The sequence below is a fragment of the Anolis sagrei genome, chromosome 1 (assembly GCF_037176765.1).
Source record: "Anolis sagrei isolate rAnoSag1 chromosome 1, rAnoSag1.mat, whole genome shotgun sequence".
In the NCBI taxonomy this organism is placed as follows: Eukaryota; Metazoa; Chordata; class Lepidosauria; order Squamata; family Dactyloidae; genus Anolis; species Anolis sagrei.
In genome coordinates this window covers 288,945,326-288,969,824 of record NC_090021.1, presented here as the reverse complement: position 1 = coordinate 288,969,824, position 24,499 = coordinate 288,945,326, and the positions used below count along the sequence as shown (strand labels likewise).

The 24,499-nt window shown below is 38.8% G+C and overlaps 1 protein-coding gene across 2 annotated transcripts in view; it reads right to left on the bottom strand.

Moving 5' to 3' along the window:
- INO80 (INO80 complex ATPase subunit) overlaps nt 1-24,499 on the bottom strand; it is an 83,236-nt gene that overhangs the window by 7,098 nt on the left and 51,639 nt on the right. For both annotated transcript variants that reach the window (XM_060760626.2, XM_060760634.2), the window contains exons 24-32: nt 24,280-24,457; nt 22,979-23,116; nt 13,537-13,762; nt 11,271-11,398; nt 6,167-6,261; nt 4,256-4,328; nt 2,772-2,930; nt 1,006-1,108; nt 152-240 (exon numbers count right to left, since the gene is read on the bottom strand). In XM_060760626.2, the coding sequence (XP_060616609.2) occupies nt 152-240; nt 1,006-1,108; nt 2,772-2,930; nt 4,256-4,328; nt 6,167-6,261; nt 11,271-11,398; nt 13,537-13,762; nt 22,979-23,116; nt 24,280-24,457 (1,189 nt within the window). The remainder of the gene's footprint in view (nt 1-151; nt 241-1,005; nt 1,109-2,771; nt 2,931-4,255; nt 4,329-6,166; nt 6,262-11,270; nt 11,399-13,536; nt 13,763-22,978; nt 23,117-24,279; nt 24,458-24,499) is intronic.

The window sequence follows — 24,499 nt, the reverse complement described above, 5'->3', positions numbered from 1 at the left end:
ACCTTAGTTTGATGAAAACCAAAAAAGAAACAGAATCCATATTTTGGAAATACTACTTTTTGAATCACAACTCTTAAATTCTCCACAAAGCATGGTCAATGCCCATTGAGAATTATAATGGCATAAAGGAGCAGAAGGATGTTCAAAATACCTTCTCAGCATATTTCTCCCGTTTTCGTTTGCGCTCTTTCACACGATTTGTTTCTTCCTGTTGCCGTTTCTCCTCCTGACGTTGACGCACTACCAATTATACAATTAGAAATCTTTATCAGCAGATATACAAAATTTGGTGTAAAATGTAATTAGTCTAATCAATTATTGTAGGAACATGATGCAGCTCCTTTAAGTTTATTATCCTCTCTTTCCATCTCCATCCCTCCCCTTTGTGGCTCATCCATTCCTCAAAGAGACTGTTATTATACAATAATTAAAATAATGTACACCCAATTCAAAGGAAAAATGACATTTTAATTTGAGGTCTGAAATGTGAAACTCCTCTTTTGCAGAAGTTCAACTATGACCAACAGAAAAAAGAAGAAAATTACAATTAACAGCCACATTCTCCCAACTTATTTCCAACCTTCAGTTTAATTTTTTTTTTAAATCAAGAAATGCTCATTTTTTGCTGCACATTATAGCTCCACAATTGCTATTAATAAGTACTGGCAGTACTGGTCTCATTGAGAAGTGGGAAGGATGTCATGCAAAAAAAATGCCTCAAAATACATTCAATTTGAAGACTGGAGGAAGAATGTTTTCCACCTCAATACTTCAAACCTAGGAATTCAATATTCAATATCAATTAATATTTTATTGCATGACACATATAAACAAACCAAATGTAAGATCACACTCTGCAATAACTAGCAGTAAAAACAGAGCTTAAATGCAAATTCCTCTGTCCCATCTTCTGCCTTGTTTTGCAGAGGTAATTTTTAATAAAACAGCAAATGGAAAGAGCTGGTGATATTTTGGGCAATGGTAGGAACAGAGACTCAAACATACATTTTTTCTCAAGTTCTTCATCATCCAGAAGCAGACTAACCACCTCCTTGGGTTTTAAGGTGTCCGGTTTGAAATTTCCACCAGAAATCACCATCCTTTGTATCTAGAGAAAAAGAAAGAAAGGGAAGAAAAAAACAATCAGTCTTTTCATGCCTAGTTCCTGCAAAGACAAAGAAATGTGGGGATAAACTATTTTGTTGTAGCAGTCAGGACAGACCAAGATATATTTTTCAAAATGGTTAATAGTTGGGACCATTGAAATAGACATAAGGCCAGGTTTTAGCACAGTGGGTTAAATTGTCAGCTGCAGAAAATCTTGCCAATTGAAAGGTCAGCAGTTCAAGCCCGGGTTGGGGTTTGTTCCCAACTGTCAGCCCAGTTTCTGCTCACCTAGCAGTTTGAAAACAGCGTGAGTAGATAAATAGGTACTGCTTTGGTGGGGCGGTAATAAAAGGTACCCATGTAGACAGCTGGCGATTTGATCTGGAGAGTGTCTAAGGACAACAAAGCTTCTCAGCATGGAAGATGGAGTGACAGTACCCCCCATGGCTAGAGTACAGCCTCCAGATGCCAGAGATGAAAAAAGATGGGAAGCCTTTGCCTCTGTTTATGTACTGTCTGTCTTTGTTAATTGTATAACGGCATTGAATGTTTGCCATACATGTGTACTGTAATGAGCCCTAAGTCCCCTCGGGGAGACAAGGTGGAATATAAATATACTATTATTATTATTTTACTGACACAAAAACACAGTATGTCACAGCAAAAGAGATAGATATGCTGGATTTTGTATCACAAAATCACAAGTCGAACACTTCCCAAGCATCTACGACTGTGTGATGTATTTTTGAATGATGTGCACAGATCCAAGTAAGGTGGCCTTTTGCAGCTGACAGATTGTGATTTTGTCAATGTTTATTGTTTCCCAATGCCAGCTGAGATCTTTTGGCACGGCACCCAGTGTGCCGATTACCACTGGTTTAGTCTTGTGCTTAGCAAATTCCTTTAGACTGAATGCTGAATAGACATTTTACTATGTTGCAACCTTACTGTAAACATGTGATTCAGATATGTACAAATTCTAATATGTACATATGCACATACTCATAGATAGATTGGGTCCCAAATAAAAAGAAAGGGGAACAACATGCTGGTAACACATTGTGAGATGGGGCAGAACACATTTAGGCTACTAAACTGAAATATATAGTTATTCTGATTCTAAGAACTGCATGAAGGTAAGCATGTATACCAGAATTTAAGTGCCCCGCACAATCTAGCTAAAATGGAATAAGGCATAATGTGAAGGTGCATGATGTAGCCTTGCTGCTGATGCTAAATACTTAGACACAGTTAGTGTCCAGACAGGAAACTACTTGGGAACTCTGTGTATGTCACCATTTACTACATGTTCGACAAAGGTAGGCTACAAACATAGTAAAAAAAATAATGATAGGCATAAAAGATTATTTCCCATCCCAGGGTTAAATCCAATCCATTCTCCCTTTCTTTTGGAGCTTATCATGTCATTTAAATGAGTTGTAAGCCGCTCTGGATCCCATGCTAGGAAGAAGACTGAGTATACACTGAATATATGAACAAAGAATGAAACAACTTGCTCACTATGTTATTGATAGTATTTTCTTCACAAGATCAGTGTCTGTGAAATTATGTTTCTTCTCCTGGAAGGAAATGCATGTTTTTTCATTTGTCACTGTCCACTATTTCTTCTGTCCTCTCTGTATTTCATTATTCATTAATCTTACCTCGCTTTTCTCCTTAGCTCTTTGTAAAATGCGTTCCTCAATGGTGCCTTTACAGATCAACCGGTACACAGTCACTTGTTTTGTCTGACCCAGCCTGTGTGCTCTATCCATGGCCTGTTGATCCACTGTTGGATTCCAGTCACTATCGTAGAAAATTACCTGTCAGGGCATTTTTGAACAAAGTTACAAACACAAAGAACAAATATCTTATGATTCTCCAAAAGTTATTCATGACCAGGAATATGTAGTGTAAAGTATCTGTGTTTACTCTCTGGATAATTTTGTGACTTGGGTAATTTTATTAGTTCACTTAATTGATTTTTGTGGTGAAAGAGAGGCAGAAAGCCAGAAACAACTAGTTCTGTTGTTGCTGGATCCAAGCAGCATAAGACATATATTTCATTATTTGATCTTATAATACACCTAGTTCAGCAAAAGCTGTCACAAATATGTAATAGTTCTTTTAAAAAGTGACAAAAAAGATACAATTCACTGTTTACCATGAGGGAGGGACACTACTTACCCAAAGGAAATTAGAACAGTTAATTTACTCTAATTGCCTTGGAGTAAGTAGGGAGAAAGAAAGAAAGAAAGAAAGAAAGAAAGAAAGACAGAAAGAAAGAAAGAGCAGTCATGACACTGCAGTAATCTCAGTTCTTGGAACAGAAAGACTATTTATTATTTATTTATTTCCGTCACTTTTACCCCGCCCTTCTCATCCCCGGGGGGGGGGGGGGGGGGGACTCAGGGTGGCAAATATTATTGCACCTGCTCAGCCTATTCCTTGGGTTGGAAGAGATACTTGAAAAAATCAACTCCAACATTAATCCCATCTAGAACAGACCTATCAAAAATCAACTGGAGTTAGATTAATTGTATTCCAATGGTTCTACTTTCAGAGAGATTAACAATGGATTTATCTTGGAGTTGGGAATGCACATTTTTGAGATGTTGTTGGACTGCATCATCCATCAACCCTAGACAACATAAGCAATGATGAGGACTGCTGGGTGTTGCAATTCAACAGTTGGAGGACTGTATGATTCCATCAGTGACTTAGCCTAAAAAGTCCAGCAGAATTTTTCTTTAATGAAAACCATATAATACTGCTTCTGCCTTTCTAAGAGGAACAGCTGAGAAACACAATATAAGATGCAGTCACAAGAAAGCATAGAAAGTAATATTTGCATTTTAGAAATTCTGCACTGCAGGTAAATCTCAGAGATAAATACCTGCAGGGTTCATTTCAGCAGTTTTGGCCTGCACACAAATGCTAGTCCCAATAGAAAAGATCCATTGAATCAATGGGAATTAACAACTAATACTTATGTAAGCATTAATTCAATAGGTTCACTGTAATCAGAATTAGCACATGTATTAGACCTTTACGGATTTTTTCAAAGAGCATACATCCTGTTTTAGTGCCTGTTCATTTCTATCTTACAGGATCAAGATTACATTTTCAAACCAAGATGTTTACTTACTGTATCAGCAGCTGTAAGATTAATGCCTAAACCACCAGCTCTTGTGCTTAACAAGAAGACAAAGATATCATTCCTACAGAGTGAGAGAAAAGCACCACCATTTCAATTGTGTTGATATAAAATATTACATGTAACCATCAGGTTGTTAAACACAAGCAGTATTATAATATCGATGTAATATTTTTGATTGGCTTTTAACTGAGGTGAATAAATTTTATTTATTCATTGCTAAATGTTCTCAAAATGCTAGTTATATAAGGCTGGATACAGACCAAGGGTGCATCTACTCTGCAGAATTAATACAGTTTGACACCACTGTAACTGCCATGGTTCAATGACATGGAATCATGGGAATTTGCCAGGTAGTGCTGGTGCCACAAAACTACAACTCACAGGATTCCATACCACTGAATCAATGCAACTAAACTAAAGTGTAGATGCACCCTCAGACTGCGTTCCTTAATACACTAACTAGGTAATACACCTCATTCAGTGCAGTGGAGTCTTACTTCCAAATAAACATGCCCAGGGACATAAAAACACTTGGAGTAAGACGCGATTTCACTTCCAAATGAAGGACAATCTTTTTCCTGCCCCCCATCTGCTGCTGCTGCTAGATGGACAGTGAGAGCAGTTGCTCTAAAGAGCCATAGTACAAAACAACTACAGAAACTGCCTGCAACACTTGACATGACAACTTTGGCCACACGGGTCTGGTTTGAGGTTTAAGTCTCCTGATTTGGCAGGGACTCTGAGGCACCTGTTCAAAGATCCTGGAGGGTCCCAGGAAATGACAGTATTCCCTGGCAAAAGCGCAGGAACACATAATGTACAGAGATGTGCTCAGAAAGCACTGTATAGTCTTCCAACAATATTTTTTTCCACCAGGAATTGAGTCAGGAGTGGGTGATCTCATTTTTCTTATTTTTTGGTAACATTTCCCCCATATTTTTTTACTAGAGAGATATTTCTAGAAATTTTATTCTTCACTCTTTGCTCACTCAATCCTTGGCTGCAAATGTCTGGAGAAATGGTAGACCTAATTAGTGTTATTTGTACAAGTAGTCAGAGCACCATGTGAACCAATAGTATGTGCACCTTTGTAGCTATCTGAGAACTGCATAATTTAGAAAGCACTGCAAGCATATCTATATATTTCTGGTCTATACTGTACTTTATTTGCATGATTATCCATAGGGAATGTTTTGCATCAGATAAGTTTGTATGAGAAAGACTTGCCGGCCCGGTCTGTATAGCCATATCCTTCAGATATGCAACTTAAAATCCAGATAAGATTCATGTCAAAGCAGGTCTAATTATTGGGGATAATGGATCATGACCTGTTAGGATCATTGACCATCAGGGTATATAGATCATGAACTGTTAGGATCACAACCTAATCGGGGTAGCAGAGTTTATTTGGTAATCTATATAAATAAAAATGTAATGTTTGTTTGTGGGATTAACATAACTCAAAAACCACTGGATGAATTGACACCAAATTTGGACACAATACACCTATCTGGTCAACGAGTGACCATGACTCATAAAAACACTGAAAAACACAGTGGAAGAGACTTATAAAGCAAAAAAAAAACACACACACACACACACACACACATTACAAAGAGGGTTGTTTAGCTCTATTTTGTTTTAACCTGTGCTGTCAATCATCTTGAGTATTTATATTCCACCCTGAGTCCTTTTGGGGAGATAGAGCAGAATATAAATAAAGTTATTATTATTATTATTTCATTATGAGTTGCACATTGGAAGAAAGACAATACTTATATTTTATAGGTTATAATAAAGGTTAGATTTTTTTGCAGAAAGGAAAGTCCGCTTATCTAGAAGTGAGGGTTCTTTTCTCAATACACTAGTATTATAGCAAAAATAAAATAAACCATATACCTGTTCTGAAAGTCAGCTACCATATCCCTTCTTTCAGAAATTTTTGATGAGCCATCTAGCCTCATAAATGTATGTTTCCTGTAAACCATGTATTCCTAAGAACATAAGAAACCAGAACAAAATTATTAATATTTCAATTGCATCTCTAAACAATGTTATTACCAAACATCAGGATTTCAAACATCATTATGGGAGGCTCTTAATGCTACATAAGGGTTATAAGTTTTAAAAAAAGCAAAAAATGGTTAATACAATACAATACTGCTGAAGCCTACTTCCTCTAAACCTGCTGATATTATAGCAAAGGGATACTTAGAGGTCAAAACTGGATTATTATACATAGTTTGTAAATCACCAAGTATAAATATTTCAAATAAATAAATATATAAAATGTAGATGATAAAACCCATTTTTAAAGTGCAGAATTTCACACGCATGTATAAAAAAACTCCAACAACCAACTGAATTGTGAGAAAAAGGTACAATTTATAGACAAACACTGATACAGTTGAAAACTTTGTGTAGGTCAGTTTTCTATCAGGTCATATATAATTATGTTGTTACCGTTGCATGCAAATATTGTACAGGATGGGATTACAGGCAGTGTGGAGTTACAAGCATTCAACTTACAAACGACTCATAGTTATAGTTAAGAACGGGGGTAAGACAACAGGAAATAAGAGAAATCTACCTCTAGGAAGGGAAATTTACTCCTGAACGACTTAGCATGGGCAAAAGGTGTCTCCACTGAAGCTTTATCATCAATCCTTGTTTCCATAACAAGCCCATGTTTTCAAAATCCAATTCTCACGGGGATAAAAAGAAAGGTGAAATCTTCTGACTAGGGGCACAGTCAGCAAGAGAAACACTACAGCTATCCAAAGCATGCATGCATGCGCATCTATCTATCTATCTATCTATCTATCTATCTTTATATCTGAAGCTACACTCAAAATTTACCTCTTCCGACTTACATATAAATTCAACTTAAGAACAAACCTACAGAACTTAGCTTGTTGGTAACTTGAGACTGCTTGTATACTTGCCCTGAAGAAGGATAGTTTGAGTTTACTTTTGGATTCAGGGCTAAGTCTAGGAGCTCAGATTTCAGCAATGGCCAGGATTGCATTTGCAAAGTTAAAATGAGCTCAATAGCCCAAAGTTCTAGAAAGCCGACTGGCATAACCTGTGCAGACATCTGCCCTTGAGCCTTGCTACTCTGCTGCTGAACATGCATGCCCAGTCATGGAATACATCTCACCACGTTAACACAGTGGATGTGGCTCTTAATGAGACATGCCACATTATCACAGGATATCTATCCCCTGTACCGCTGGAGAAATTACACTGTTTAGCCAGTATTGCGCTACCTGATTTTTGCTGGGAAGTAGCAGCCAGTAATGAAAGGACCAAGACATTGACATCTCTGGCCCCTCTTCTGTTTGGCTATCAGCCAGCATCCCAACGCCTTAAATCAAGAAATAGCTTCCTAAGACCTACAGAGATACTCATAGGAACACCTCAGCAAGCGAGGGTACAAAAGTGGTGGGCTAATACCTGGCACCTCAATCAGTGGCTGATACTGGATGAGAAACTCCCCCCTGGGCACACAGAAGACTGGGTAACTTGGAAGGTGCTGAACAAACTGCACTCTGGTACAATGAGATGCAGAGCCAATCTTAAGAAATGAGGCTATAAAGTGGAGTCCACAACATGCGACTGTGGAGAAGAGCAAACTACAAACCACTTTCAACAATGCAGTCTGCACCCTGCCACATGCACAATGGAGGACCTTCTTACAGCAATACCAGAGGCATTTCAAGTGGCCAGCTTCTGGTCAAAGGAAATCTAACACAATGCCAAGTTTTCAACTTTGTTTGCGGTTTTTTTTATACATTATAATTATATTCTCAATTCCCTGCTGACACAATAAATGAAATCTTCTGCCAGCAGGTGAAATGTTTTCTATTTCAACATTCTGTGGAGAACTAATCAAACGGTCTTTTAATAATGTGCTGTTCTACAGTTTATTATTTTTCATCTATACGTTTTACATTATTTAATGCTTTATTTTAGATAGTGCAATTACATTTGAACAATAATAGTTCGTGCACTTTTATCTATATCCTTATCTGAATTTGTTAAAAGTCATGTTGGGTGCAAGCTCTAGCAAAGAACAATTATGACAACAAAGAATAGAGCTAAATCATGATTCAATGTGTGAAACCCAAAACGTCCTTGACCTGCCAATAGTAGAAGTCTATTTTCTTTCCTAATCCCCCCATCCTGCTCACACTATGAAGCGTTGTTAATTTTTCTGCATCCCTAAAACCCTATTTGGAAACAAAGCTATGCTGCAGAGATCAAACTAAAAGATTTGGCATTTTTTAACTGTTTAAATGACTTCTGACAGAAATATGCTGTATTAATGTTGAAAAACGGCAATATTAAACGACGTAACTATTTATCACAAGGGTTCATCCAGCATAGTTATCAAGAATCCAAGTGGAATGTGATCATGAAGGTCAAACAATATTATTTCATCCCTTTACATTAACTGCATTGTAAACACATTTCCTAGTTCATCTTGAAGGCTTGGAAAGATAAGATTTTGACCGTAAGTAAAATATTCATTTTGCAAAATTATATTTTGCCCACAGAATATAGATCAGTACATAAGGTAAATCCTGATGGATGTCATGCCCCTTTCAGAGAATAACTTTTCCTGAATTGAGCTGTTTAAATGCTGCCTTCACTGAAAATTACACTTGAGACCCACATGTGGTTTTTAATTTGAGCTTGAGAAAAGGCCAGACTCCTTATGCTCCATCAAACAAGCATACTATATGATGTTTTTAGTCTGAGAGAGAGGTTAGCCTTAACATTATTTGCCTTGGAGGAGGATCACAAGGTCCTATTTTATTGATTTCCTGTAACGTGGGAAAACAGTCATTTCTGTACAAGGACAAAGAAGAAGCAAAGGGAGACTAGATTTCTACAAATCATCCAGCCAGGCTAGATTTGGAAGTTGGTCTTTGTTGTTTATGTAGCTGCTTTGGAATTCTCTCTGTTGGACTCCAGTGACAAATGACAAAGATATGTTAGGACTGTAGCTCACTCTCAGAATGAAGTTGAAACATCCCAGATGAGAAAGTTATCTATCTAGCCTAGTTACCTTGACCACAAGAAGCATGAATTATGTTTGCTCCAGACTTCAGAAGAGAATGTTCTGCCCAAGAAAGTATTTTGTCCTTCCATTTGTGGGAGTTAGGAGCTTTGTGACTTATTTTAGATCTTTTGATAATATCATAATCACCATATTATTTGTATGCTGCTTTTTCATGGCAAATCATAGAATCATAGAGTAGGAAGAGACCTCATGGGCCATCCAGTCCAACCCCCTGCCAAGAAGCAGGAATATTGCATTCAAAGCACCCCTGACAGATGGCCACCCAGCCTCTTTTTAAAAGCCTCCAAAGAAGGAGCCTCCACCACACTCCGGGGCAGAGAGTTCCACTGCTGAACAGCTCTCACAGTCAGGAAGTTCTTCCTAATGTTCAGATGGAATCTCCTTTCTTGTAGTTTGAAGCCATTGTTCCGTGTCCTAGTCTCCAGGGAAGCAGAAAACAAGCTTGCTCCCTCATCCCTGTGACTTCCTCTCACATATTTATACATGGCTACCATGTCTCCTCTCAGCCTTCTCTTCTTCAGGCTAAACATGCCCAGCTCTTTAAGCCGCTCTTCATAGGGCTTAATACTCAATGATACTCAAAGAGGTTCTCAGGGACACCACAAAGGTTTACACAATGTAGCCATATTACAACATACTGCAATTAAAATAAAGTCTCAATAGCTTAAAATAATACAGGTGCATTTCAATACCAAATGAGGTTTTCGTGATGTTAATAGCAATATATACTAAATATGCTGGAAGATTAAGAGGGTCTTGCCAGAAAGCCTTTCTGATTTTTACCCATGAACGTAGTATTCCGTTTTTAAATAGAAATGGAAACTGATGGTTAAGCTTCAATATCCTCCCATTAAGCCTGTTTAGCTGACACGGTCATCATGACACCAGAAGTACTAATCCTCAGAAATACTGAAATCAATCCTGGCCAAAAAGAGTTGGTTACTGAGGCAACAAAGATATTTAGTCATTTTATTTGCCCCTTCTTTTGGTCCACTGGGAATGACAGGGAGTTTGTCAAGCCAACCACTCACTCACCCCCATACCCTGTTCTTCAAACAGGAAAAAATAAATACATTCAAAGCTCTTATAGGAGCACAGATAGAACATCAGGTTCCTTTGAACTCACTGGGAGCTGTACCCTATGCATCTGCCAAATATACCACAGTGGTGGCAACCTTTTTCTTTTAAAGCCAGGCACGTAAGGAGCATGTGTCTTGTTTTTATGCTGAAACATGCTTCTTGAGTTTTCGGGGTATGCCACTTAGAAGAAAAATGAGACCAATTATCCTTTAAAAAAGGAATTGTCACTGCTATTGTGGAAAATTCAGCAGTGATGGCGGGCAATGTGAGTGTCATCACTGGAAGACTGCATGTAGCTCATACGTTGTCCAGGTTTAATACAGCCCAGTGTTGTTGAACTGGCTTACAGTGCAAATAATACAGGAGATAAAACCAAATAGTCAGGAAACAGTGTCAATAAATGCCAATTCAAAACTGAGCCACAAGCATCTGGTTGACTAGAATAATGGTGTTCCCCAACTTTACTCAATGTCCTGGTGTTTCTTTGCCTCACTACAGCAGCAGATATTATAATACCTACACCTTTAATAATATAGGATGCATAATACATTTTTCTTTGGCAGGGGATTAAGAAAGGACTGCATGGATCTGCCTTCTCATCAGAAAAGAAGTATTAAGAGCATTACTGCATAACAATATTGCAGTTTCATAGGTCAAGGTTACACACGGGGAAAAGAAAATCAAATCAGGAAGGTCATTAATTCTTTTTAGCTACCATTAACCCTGTGTTGAGGAAATGTGATCTAGATTTTCTTACGCAATTTCATGTCAAATACTGGGTGTATTCAGCTATTAGTTTCAGATTGCCTTTTACACAGGTGATGCATTTCTTACCTCCAACAGGTCAATCATCCGTGTCATCTGAGAGTAGATAAGGACTCTGTGACCTTGAGATTTCAATCTTGTCAACAGAACATCCAAGGCGTAAAGCTTTCCACTATCTGTAATGAGGCTTTCTTTGTCTAGAAAGAAAAATAATGAAAAAATATTCAAAGTTCTGCTGCTGATAATTATTGCACTTAATAGTTAAAAAGAATTTTTTTAAAATCAATCCATTGATTTTTGACAGAATGCAGTGGATCCCAATTTAAAACAGAAGGCTTGTGATGCAATGGAAGATTCCACTGGCTGAAGAGGGCAACAAGCAATTTTTCACAGATGTTCTCCTCTACAACCCCAGCTTGACTTGGAGGGGCCCCTAGGACTGATTTTTGGAATGAATAAGAAAATCTCTTTGCAAGTCTTCTTGAATGGAATTCCAGTCAGGAAATGGGCCTACTGGCACTTGTGAAACTAACACAATCATATTTCCTAAAAGGAAAGCATTTAAGATTTAAATTTATCTGATAGATTGTTTTACAGACAAGACATGGAATATTTTTTTTTTAAAAAAGAAGAAAAAATGTGTCAATTCATAAATGTGTGCCTCCATGTTCTGGACAAAAACAGTTTCCTTTCACCCAACGATGAATTGCTTTTAGGCAGGGTAGACAGTTTCCTTTTTTTTTTTTGGGGGGGGGGGGGACACAGAGGGAATAGAATTAAATGCTTTGCAGAGTCAAAATAACTGTTTGAAAGAATCCCAAATAAAGAAGAGGTTTTGAAAAACTAGGTTTGATTTACACTAAGGAGTTAGAAAATATTGTGTAGTTAATGTGATGGAACAACTAAAACAGTCACCCTGGGTCTCATTCAGGTATAATACAAATAAAATAAAGGAAATACAAGTGTTTTCAGCAATTCCTTCTCTCTCTCTCTTCTAGAAGTGTGCAGGGCATAATGGGGTCAGTGAGAAACTAGCTGGCTCTCACAGTAAACAGTCAGTGAATGTGGGACTTTTTATCAATTCAAAAAGAACTCAGACACTTCCTGCCATTTAATCTAAGACCATTTCTCTCTCAAAGAACAGGAAAAGCTCAAGAGATTCCCACAGTGATCACAACAGGGAACACAGTTTGATCGGGAAAGGGAGAGTTAACTACAACAGCAGCTGTTTTGTTGTTCAAATAGCTACCTCATTGCAACCCTGCAGCCTAACATACAGCTCTCAACTGGTTTATTCATTGAGTTATTTTTCACTTTCTAAAACAGAGGTGGATAACATGTTCCCCACTGCTGTTGCATTTCTATAGTGCTTTCAAAGGTACTAGCTGGCTATTGCTATCAATGCACAGCTTAAATTCAATTGGGGTAAGGAAATCCAACATTTTTCAAAATAAAAGCACCAAGCAAGGAGATTCATGTAATCCAGTGGTTCTCAACCTGTAGGTCCCCAGGTGTTTTGGCCTACAAATCCCAGAAATCCAAGCCAGTTTACCAGCTGTTAGGATTTCTGGGAGTTGAAGGCCAAAACATGTGTGGACCCACAGGTTGAGAACCACTGATGTAATTGGAAGCTCAAATTTGTCTATGAGGTGCTTCTTGTTTGAGGAGCGGGGGGGGGGGGGGGGGAATACATTTAAAGTGAAACAATTTTTTGCTACTGTACTATTGAATTTTAGCAGCAAATCAAGCTACACGCACCCCCAGGCGCATGGTAGTTATCCATCTCTGCTCTGAAACAAGCTCGATCCTATCTATTTTTATATGCACTTTTCCTTGTTCGTTCCTGTGATTTATTTATTTATTTAGCATATTTATCTTTCTCTACCCCAGTAGGGGGACTCAATGGCACATACACAGTGCCTCAAAACAACAAATTCACCTAAAAATAGTCTAAAATTACAACATATTAGACATGATTAAAATACATTAAAAGTTAAAAACACACCATTCAGAGTTCAAGGTCTAAGGCCATTCTATAAGCCGAATTTAAATCTCACAAGTATTTCTGTAGCACTTCGCTGGTGTAATCTGAATCAATTTTGCATTGCAGCTACGTATGGGAACCTACGTAGCTGCAAAAATGAGAGGTTCGGACTATTGGAGAGGTTGCAGAGTTTAACTCTCTGTCCACTTGTATTTTCTTTTTATCTGATGGCATGCACAAATCATTTTACTACTACAGGAATAAAATAAACAAAAAATATAACACAAAATGTGTCGTGTCTTGCATTATTTTTTCAGCATTCAATCATGCAACCTGAGGAATGCAATCTACCTGGTATCCTGATGAAAGACCAGCCATTTGGGGGTCTGACTCCCAGCAGGCCTCCTTGATGTTCAGGACACAACTGAGAGCTCCGCTTCAGCCAGCTAACTGCAAGTTCAGGTGCTCCATGCAATATACACTGCTTAGCCTCAAGATTTCCTCCTTCTTTAAGTGCTTTTCTCTCATACTCCGCACTCCGATCATTGCAGTAAAAATCTAGTGGCACAGCAATTACCTGTAAATAAAAAAAACTACATTTATGCTAGAGTTTTGGGTGAAAATGAAATGAGAATCAAATACAGTGAGTAACAAATTAGCTCCCTTTACGAATATAGTGAAACAGAACATTTATGAAACTAAGAAATACCCTCTGGATTTTGCAGGTGCTTTGAAACAGAAGAACAAACAAGCACGCAGTGTCACAGAGCTGCAATGCCTTGGCCTAGCAGAAACATTCAGCCCCTTCCACTTTTCCGTGACTTTTTGTGTTGCATCCTGGAACTGAAAGCGGTTTATTTGCTATTACCACTTGCTGTATATCAAATACTCAACATTGTGAAGGTCCTAAATATTTGTATTGTGGCACAAACATCAAATAAACAAAAATAAACTCCCTTGCTGTGTCACCCCTTAAAAAGTCCAGGGTGCAACCTTTTGCCATTAAAAGTCACATTAGCCACTAAACAGAGTTAACCTAGAATCAAAAAGGGCCACCCAGTCCAATCCAATGCAAAAATACAGAATCAAAGCACTCCCAGCAGAAGGTCACCCAGCCTATGTTTAAATATATCCAGAAAAAGACACCATATTCTGAGGCAAACTATTCCACAGTCAAACAGTTCTTATCATCAATATATTTTTTCTAATTATTAGGTAGAATTGCTTTTCCTATAGTTTGAATTTGTTGTTCTATGTCTTGGGTCTTTGGCGCAGCTGCAAAAAGAGCTTGCTTCCTCCTCAATATCACATCCCTTTAAATGCTTAAACACAACTATCATGTTCTGCAAGACAATATACCTGTATGCAATACCTGTAGCACAGGATCCCAGGCAGAATATACCTGTTTCTCGAAGCTCTAGTTTGTTGGAGAATATATCTAAACAAAAGAATACTGGGCAAGCCAAGAATCTATGAAAACAAATTTGGGAGAAAGTTGTGTAGAAGCAGTACCCAGGATTTGATTATAACAACTGTATTATCCAAAGAATAATTAAAAGTATTATTATAAAACTAAAAGAGTCTGGCACAATCACAACTCTATCGGAGCTTTCGGTGACGCAATGGGTTAAACTCTTGTGCCAGCAGGACTGAAGACCGACAGTTTGGAGGTTCAAATCCAGGGAGAATAAAGATGAGCTTCCTCTGTCAGCTCCAGCTCCCCATGTCGGGACAGAAGAGAAGCCTCCCACAAGGATGGTAAAACATCAGGGTGTCCCCTGGGCAATGTCCTTGCAGACGGCCAATTCTCTCACACCAGAAGTGACTTGCACTTTCTCAAGTCACTCCTGACATACACAAAAAAAACCCCAAAAATAAAACAACTCTATCAGAGAAAGCTATCTTTCCAAACTTGGTGACAGGGTAAGGAGGGCATTACCAATATTTAGAGAAGCAACCAAGAGCACAATGGCAACTCTGATGAAGTTTGAGAGATCCCCCAATTGAAATGGGAGAAACTGCCTGTGAAAGAAATAACACCTGGTCAGTCCACATAGTTGGGTTTTATGGAAGAGTGGCAAGATGAAACAAACCCATACCAGATCTTGTTTGGAGTTGGCAAAAAAGCATGTAGTAAACACAGCAGACAAAACACAGCAGGCAAAAATTGAACTGTTTTGACCTTATTACATTGAGACTAGGGAACTGGTCAGGAAGGAGTTCAGGATAAAGGTAAAGGTTTTCCCCTGACATGAAGTCCAGTCGTGTCCTACTTTGGGGTGTGGTGCTCATTTCCATTTCTAAGCCGAAGAGACGGCATTGTCCGTAGACACCTCCAAGGTCATGTGGCCAGCATGACTGCATGCAGCACCGTTACCTTCCCACCGGAGTGGTACCTATTGATCTAATTACATTAGCATGGTTTTGAACTGCTAGGTTGGCAGAAGCTGGGGCTGACAGCGGAAGCTCACGCAGCTCCCCAGATTCAAACCTGCGACCTTTCGGTCAACAAGCTCAGCAGAAGGTCAGGATGGACAGAGCCAAATGATGGGGAGCTGAAGAAGAATTCGTATTTCAGTCTATAAGGAACTTAGGATTGACCTGGAGGTTCACCTACTAGCAGGACAATGATCCATGGTTAAATGGTCCTATCTACCAATCACAGTTCTTATCCTATCTTTACTGGAATGATCCCACTGGATTTCCCACTCCAGCCTTCAATGAACATGTGTACTTATTTATTATTTTATTTATTTATTTACTGCTCTTATATACCGCAATTCTCAGCCCAAGGGCGACTCATACTTCTGCACCACTCTTTATATATTATGTAATAGATTTAGGATCTGAATCAATTTATTTATTTATAATCATAGGACAGAATCATAAGGGGAGGCAGAGCATTTTAACAGCAACAACAGCAACATATAAATAGCAAGAAAGCTTTAAAAGGGCGCTACCTTGGGAATGGCAAACATTCAATCTTTAAACATTTTAAATGCCCCATTGACTACAACTGTTTTTTCTTTCTTCCTAGGAAATTCTTCATTTTGTAGTGAGCTATCCTTGGGAGGCCATGGTGCATCTACTGATGTGCTAGCTACAACAAAGGAGCCACAGTGGCGCAATGGGTTAAACCCTGTTGCTGGATGAACTGCTGATCTGAAGATCCGTGGTTCGAATCTGCAACACGGGGTGAGCTCCTGTCTTTTAGCTTCAGCTTCCCATGTGAGGACATGAGAGAAGTCTCCCACAGGATGGCAACACATCCGAGTGTCCCCTGGGCAATGTCTCTGCAGACAGCCAATTCTGTCACACCAGAAGCAACTTGCAGTTTCTCAAGTCGCTTCTGATATGATAAAAAAAGCTACAACAAAAACACAGTCATACAGCCTGGAAACCACCAGCACCCCAGTGATTCTGGCTGTGAAAGCCTTCAGGAATGACATAAAGAATGCTCTCCCTCATTGCTCATATGCATCAACTGCCATGGTCAAAGACTGAAACCAAATGGGAAAACATCACTGATCCCTTTAGTTTTTGGATATACCTCAGAAATCCAGAGTAGTGCTCACATGTATAAGTCTAAATTGCAAAAAATAGACCTGGGTTGCTGTTGTCTTTTTTGTCTCTCCCCCCCCCCCCCCCCAAAACTTAGCAATTTCTTTCAGCTTGACAATCAGCTTGAAAGCTCTATTTCTATATTTATAACACTACAGACTTCAGTTTATCTTCCTCTGCACGCCACCTTCTCTTCTGTCAGCTTCAGTATGAATAACCCAGCCAAACAAACAATGCTGCCAACACCGGAATCTAAGCTGTATACCAAACTGGACCATCTTGGACCATCTCCATCGTTTTAAGTTTTTATTCTATCTGGATGGAGGAGAATGCTAGTCAAACAGCTGCCTTTTGAAATGGTTGAACAGTCTCAAGATAAGAAGTATGTTTCAACAGACAGGGCCACCTTTTGTAAAACAAAACAAAAATCTATAGTACCCTCTTATCTCCCTTCAACAGACTAAAGAAAAACCCATGGTGTCATCCTGGGCAGCAAGTAACTGCTCCCAAGTGCACAGATTTTCACAGCAAAACACCAAAAGCCAAACCGGGGAAAGGAAAAGCAGTGAGTGATAGGGAGAATTATACAAGCTGTCATCAGTGAATATAATCTCTGAATCTACAGCAGCACAGCAAATAAATGTAGGGCACACCTCCCATTTTGGAAACATGCCCTATTTTGTTTCTGTGAGATAAATGATTACAATGTCCAGAATTGAAATAAGTCATCACACAGGAGTTCTTCATGTAAGGAGAACCATCACATTTTCATAAGCCTATAAAACAGTACATGAAGAGAAAAAAAGGGATTCAGAATATTTACTTGAATATTCCGATGTTTATGCTGGAGCCTATTAAAACATACAGCCAAGCCAGGTGAGCATAAACATTCTCTCTACATTCCAAGCATAAACATAAGAAAGAATAAAATCTAACTATAAAATTATTATTATTATTATTATTATAACTTTATTTGTACCCCGCTAGCATCTCCCGAAGGACTCGATGTGGCTAACATAGGCCAAGGCCTCAAAACACCATACAACAATGCTGATCAGAACTCTTTATTTAGAGGGGGACACAAAGCTCCTTCTAAAAACAGTGACTGATGGAATGTTCCTGCCCACTACTATTAAATCCAAGGCTCGCTGCTACAAAGTTTGTAGAATACAGTGATACAGTATTCTACTGGAGTGGAACACAAGAAAAACAGATGGCTGGGGCACTATCAATGCTATGAACTGGCAGTGAAGGCATGATCATCAAGTTTGCAGACTACACCAAATTGGGAGGGATAGCCAATACTCATGAAGACAGGAGCAGAATTCAAAATGATCTTAACAGATTAGAGAGATGGGTCAAAACTAACAAAATGAAGTTCAACAGAGACAAATACAAGATGCTCCTCTAAGGCAGAAAAAATGAAATGCAAAGATACAGAATGGGAGACACCTGGCTTGATAGCAGTACGTGTGAAAAAGATTTTGGAGTCCTCATGGACAACAAGTTAAACATGAGCCAACAATGTCATGCAGCAGCTTAAAAAGCCAATAGGATTCTGGTCTGCATCAATACGAGTCCACTTTCTAGATTCAGGGAAGTCATGCTACCCCTCTGTTCTGCCTTGATCAGATCACACCTGGAATACCGTGACCAATTCTGGGCACTGTAATTGAAGGGAGATGTTGACAAGCTGGAACTTGTCCAGAGGAGGGCAACTGAAATGATCAAGGATCTGGGGTATCAAGCCCTATGAGGAGTGACTTAAAGAGCTGGGCATGTTTGGCCTGCAAAAGAGGATGAGAGGAGACATGATAGGCATGTATAAATATGTGAGGGGAAGTCATAGGGAGGAGGGAGCAGGCTTGTTTTCTGCTGCCCTGGAGACTAGGATGCAGAACAATGGCTTCAAACTACAAGAAAGGAGATTCCATCTGAAGATGAAGAATTTCCTAACTGTGAGAGTTGTTCAGCAGTTGAACTCTCTGCCCCAGAGTGTGGCGGAGGCTCCTTCTTTGGAGGCTTTTAAACAGAGGCTGGGTGCCATCTATCAGGGTTGCTTTGAATGTGATTTTCTTGCTTCTTGACAGGGGGTTGGACTAGATGGCCCATGAGGTCTCTTCCAACTTTATGATTCAATGAGTGTGGTAGGGAATGAATGAACAAAACTCTTTCTTTTTTCTTCAGCCAATATAATATCAGAAAGGCACAAAGAAAAAACACGTAACAGAAATCAGAACAAAAACATGGATGTCCAAATGACTGTCATCCTGCCACAACAGCTAGTTATGACAGCACCAAGTGTAGAAAACTCACCCAAAAGAAACATATTTCACCTATCAAAATATGCATTCTTGCAGAAATTTTAAATAAATAGGAATCATAATACTATTTTTATTTTGACCAAATCAGAATCCACTGGTGGGTTAAATAATTCATCAATAAATTCATCTTATGAAACCCTGTTTGTGAGCGGCCTAAAAGTTGCCCTGCCTTCCTCACAATGGTGCTTGGGGATAGAGGGTTTCAAATTCTGAATTATTAAGGTAGAATAATGTGGTAGTGGTGGTGGAGGCTCCTTCTTTGGAGGCTTTTAACCAGAGGCTGGATGGCCATCTGTCGGGGGTGCTTTGAATGTGATTTTCCTGCTTCTTGGCAGGTGGTTGGACTGGATGGCCCACAAGGTCTCTTCCAACTCTATGATTCTATACTACTCTAGGCTTTTTATCCAGGATGAAGTTTGTTTTCTACAAACTGAAATTTATTCTACTACAGAACATATTTATTCTTTCCCTACTGTTGCACCTTTCCTTCAGATGCTTTACTAAACATGACCTTGCAATATTCTTGCAGTATTTACTAAAACTCTTTTTGAGATCATATTAATTATCAAAAGTATGGCAAGTTTTGCCAGTGGATTGTGGTGTAATGTTTCTTTAAAGGCAATTTGTTTTTACTGTAGGAATAATGGACTAAAGTTTCAGTGTTTGTCAGACTGAAACCATGGTGTTCATGCTGCCGTTTGTGCAGGAATAAATCTAATTTCTGCTGCTTTTGGAGACTTATTAGCTTGTGAGTTTCCTATATACTAATTGGCAACATTACAGCTATGCTGAACTTGCTGGTAACCGAATTACTTTGGTGGCGAAGAAACGTATTTTTGTGGATTTGCTTATTGCTTATATTATAAAAGGTTTCACCTTTTGAATTATGGTATATAATATATTGACACAGAAAGTGGCTCTCATCTTGTGGGTCCCCAGATGTTTTGGTCTTCAATCCTAACAGCGGGTAAACTGGCTGGGATTTCTGGGAGTCGTAGGCCAAAACACCTGAGGACCCACAGGTTGAGAACCATTGCCGTAGAACATCATTTTGGAGGGTAATCAACGATTTGTCTACAAATACATGTAATACGGTACTGCCACCTACAGTCAAGAAACAGCTAGTTAATAACACAGTTTCATACTGTCTTGTTGGGGATCTGTGACCTCAATTTATCTTTTGGAATGGAAATGTTTCAGTTGCACAGTGTCTTTCTAGCACCCAATGGATACATTTGAGAAAAAATAAGGAAGCCATGTTTGAGACAATGATGTGCAAACAAGACCATGTAAACTTCTCAACAGAAAACACAACGTTGTTTAAATATGATAGATCTGCAGGATTCAGCAAATATAGTTCCGCTATGCAATGTATTTAAAAGCACACTGTGCAGTAAAATATATCTCTTTAATCATGCCCCAGAATATACAGAACCTTTGTTAAATTTTACATCTAAGGCTGATTTAGGTCACTGCTGCTGCAATGAACTAATCTTGCAAAAATGGGACTGTCGCTTTTCTTCCATTAAGTCCCTTGTACTGTTCAAATCTGCTCAAGCCCCATATGTGATGGTGTCGGACAATTTGGCTCTTTTAACTGTGATGATAATGTTTTAATGTGTATAGTGCTGATATTTTAATCGTGTTATGAAGTGGCATTGTGTTGTTATTGTATATTCTTTGTATGTTAACACATGTTGTGAACCGGTCCGAATCCCTCTTTGAAGGTGAGAGGGTCGGTATATAAAACCTCGAAAATAAATAAATAAATAAATAACCCCAAAGCAGATATAGGAAAGCTAGAGACATACTCCCTTTCTCTTTGTCAGTGGAAGCAACACTATTGGCAGGAGCAGCTAATGAACTACAACCCTGTACATGTATACAGGAATACAGTTTATGACTTTTTTATACATTACACAGAGAGAAATATAGTTCTAATGAAAATAAAATTAAGGATCTTCCAGACTCTGATAGTTACCACATTTGGGTCAATTACATAATATCACATTGATTTTTTGAAATCTAGAATCCGTGTTGCACTGGACAAATTACAACCGTGTTTCATTAATTAATTGGAAAAACACATTTGGAACTGTTTATTATTAAATTATGGGAAGAATATCTATAATGAAGCCGACTATAAGAAAAGCTCCTTGCAACATTAAACCTAAGCAGCTCTGTTCAATTGTCACTTACAAACAAAATGAGCTTGGTTGACCGTAATCAAAACCCAATAAAAAAAATAACCATTATTATTTCCCGCATTTCTATCCCATCACTTCCCAGGATGGCTTACAGTGGGCCCTGTTATGAGGCTATTACAAGACAGTTACAACAATAAAATCCCAAGTTGAACACATCATAATTAAAATACACAGTTAAAATACATAAGCCATCATTAAAACATTAAACCAATCTCATCAGTCATGTCATCATTCCAAGGTGCTGCTTCTGTCTATTGTTCAAAAGCCTGGTCCCAAAACCATGCCTTTAATTTCTTTTGAAAAGCCAGGAGGGAGGTGGCTGATTGGGAGTGTGTTCCATAGGTGGGGAGCCACCACCGAGAAGGTTCTGTCCCTTGTTGCCGCCAGGCGCATTTGTGCTGTTGACGGGAGCGAGAGCAGGGCCTTCCCGGATGATCTTAGGTTTCGAGGTGGGACAAGACAAGTTCAGACAAGTAAGCCGGGCCAGACAAGTATAGAGCTTTATAGGTCAAAAACAGCACTTTGCTGTTTGGGCACTTTGCTGATTGGGCTCGGAGCTGGACCGGCAGCCAATGGAACTGACATAACAGAGGGGTGGTATGTTCCCTGTATGTCGCCCCAGTTAGTAATCTGCCTGCCAACCGTTGCACTAGCTGAAGTCTCCAAACTGTCTTCAAAGGCAGCCCCACGTACCGTGGCCAAGTCAGACTTCCCAAGGTATGGGTGCAGCTGGCACACAAGTCTTAGTTGTGCAAAGGCTCCTCTGGCTACCTCCGAGATCTGGGGTTCCAGGCTCAGCGATGAGTCCAGGATCATTCCCAAGCTGCGAACCTGTGTCTTCAGGGGGAGTGTAGCCCCATCCAACACAGGCTGTAACCCTATGTCCTGTTCAGCCTTTCGACTGACCAGGAAGACCTCTGTCTAACTTTATTTATATCCTGCCACCATCTCGGACTTGGGGTGGCTTACAGAGCACTCCAGGGCGCACATACAACATAACAACAACAATACAATTTTAAAACACCAGAAGATAAAACTAATTGCCATGAATTCACAGGTGCCAAGTGTCAGCTTCATATGGAGCCATTCAGCCTACTCAAGGTCAAAGTCTGTCTGAACATCCATGATCTGGAGGACTATTTATCATTTGGAAGAAAAATAGCCTCCACCTCAAAGGTTGCAGGGACTCTTCCAAGCCACATATGTAATACGCAGACAATACTTCATCCATCCTTCCCTTAATAAGACAATCTTGAATTCTGTGAATATGGGCTTCTTTTGTCAGAACAGACAGGAGGTACACTCCTCTTAAGCATTATGTTTTCAATCCCATTCCCCACTTCATGCCTTAAGATTAAAAAAATGTTGTTCATGACTTCAATAATCCTGAAAATGTTAGATCTCTATGTGCAATGCAATACCTGAGTACAAAGAGTGCAATGCAATACCTGAGTACAAAGACTGAATGGTTCAGGAAACAAAAGTCAAGCCTGGGAAGAATCAGCTACAATGGTGTAAGGGATGGGTTTCTAACAGTTAAACAGAACTAGACTGAATTCTGAAAGAACTAAGACTGGATCAGAAAATAAAATACAAATGTAACACAACACAAAATAAGTGCTTTCTACTATGAATGTCGAACTATGAAGACACAATATTTTACTGGAGAAAAAAAATCAGAAGAGAGCAGAAAGGACTTACCCTTGGACTCACTACAGACAAGAAGGCTGGCAACTCTGTGATTTGACAACACTGTTTCCATGAGGTAGCTGATCGTTGATGAATGATGGAATCAGAGTAGCCAATTACTGCTTTACAGTAGCTTGTGAATACAAGGTTCTAAAAGAAATAAAATTTTAAAATGTACTCTAAAGATTTGAAAATATTTTTATAATTATTCCCAGACCTTATATGTAACTAGCCTAACTCAGTTAACTTATGATTTTAACTTGCTTGGGGCTAACTATTTATTTCTCAGCATAAATTTCTCACCAACTCCTTACTTTCTACAGTTATTAGTTGTGACTTCAATAAAAGAGAGTGGAAAAATATTGAATCGTTCAAATACTGGTTGATGCTTTAAACTCTATTGTGTATACTACACCAACAATGAAGTAGACAGGAAGATGGCAAATCTGTATCATAGGTCAGCAGTTTGCAGTATTTGGATTTTTAAAAGGTAACTAAAAGAATTACTGTACTCAATTTGGAGAAAGGAAAAGAACGGTTTTATAAAGAAATTGGACCTGCTACCATTACACTATGAATTGGAATTCAAGGTGCTTGTGATAATGTACCTAAAAGGGAGTGCCTTCTCTCTATAGGTCTACCTGAGAATTGAGATCTGATGGAGGAGGGCCCTCTTATTGTGGGGCAAGCCTTCTCTCAGTGGCTCCCTGGTTATAGGCTATGCTATCTGAAATCCTATTAGAAGAAGCACTGGTGTGATCCTAGTGCTGTCAAAACATGGCTTTTTCTTCAAGCCTTATTTAGCACGAAAGTTTGAAATGATTAATGATTTAACACGTTAATTTTTTAACTTATTAACATTTATTATTTTTAATAATCTTTTAAAGTTCCCTGAGATCTTCAGATAAAAACAGAAATATTTTAAATACAGTCAGCCCTTCAGATCTTCTGGAATTAAGATCTGAGGACTCCCATGAAAGTGAAAAACTGAATTTTTTAAAATGCTATATTTTTAACCTGAGAAAAGACTTATCTAGGAATCTCTAGGTCTTCCAACTCAACTCTATGGCCAATGTCTGGAGGGAAATCAGCACCAAGTCACACTAGAGGACCTAGAGATTCTTAAATAGAACACTTTAATCAAATTCATGCATAATCAAATCCAAAAAAGTCAAACTCATAAAATGTTGTGGGCTGACATACAGAATGATCGCATTCCGAGAATATTGGAGACTATTAATTCATTGACTTTCTAACATTTCCTTTAACCCAAACTATTTTTGTGTTTGTATATAACGGAAAGTGTTGTTTACCTGCAGCAAAGTGCAGCTGTGCAAGTTGGGAGGGGAGAGTGGAAAACTGACAGCAAGCAAGAAATCTTTGTTCTTCAAACATGGAGATTTATGCTGGTCCTCTCCTTCCAGCTCTTTCCAAAAACGAATATGATGGAGCCTGTAGGTGGCTTTCAGAGACAGGAAAAGAGCTAACCATCTGAAACAAACCACAGTAGATATTCTTATTCACAGCTCTGTG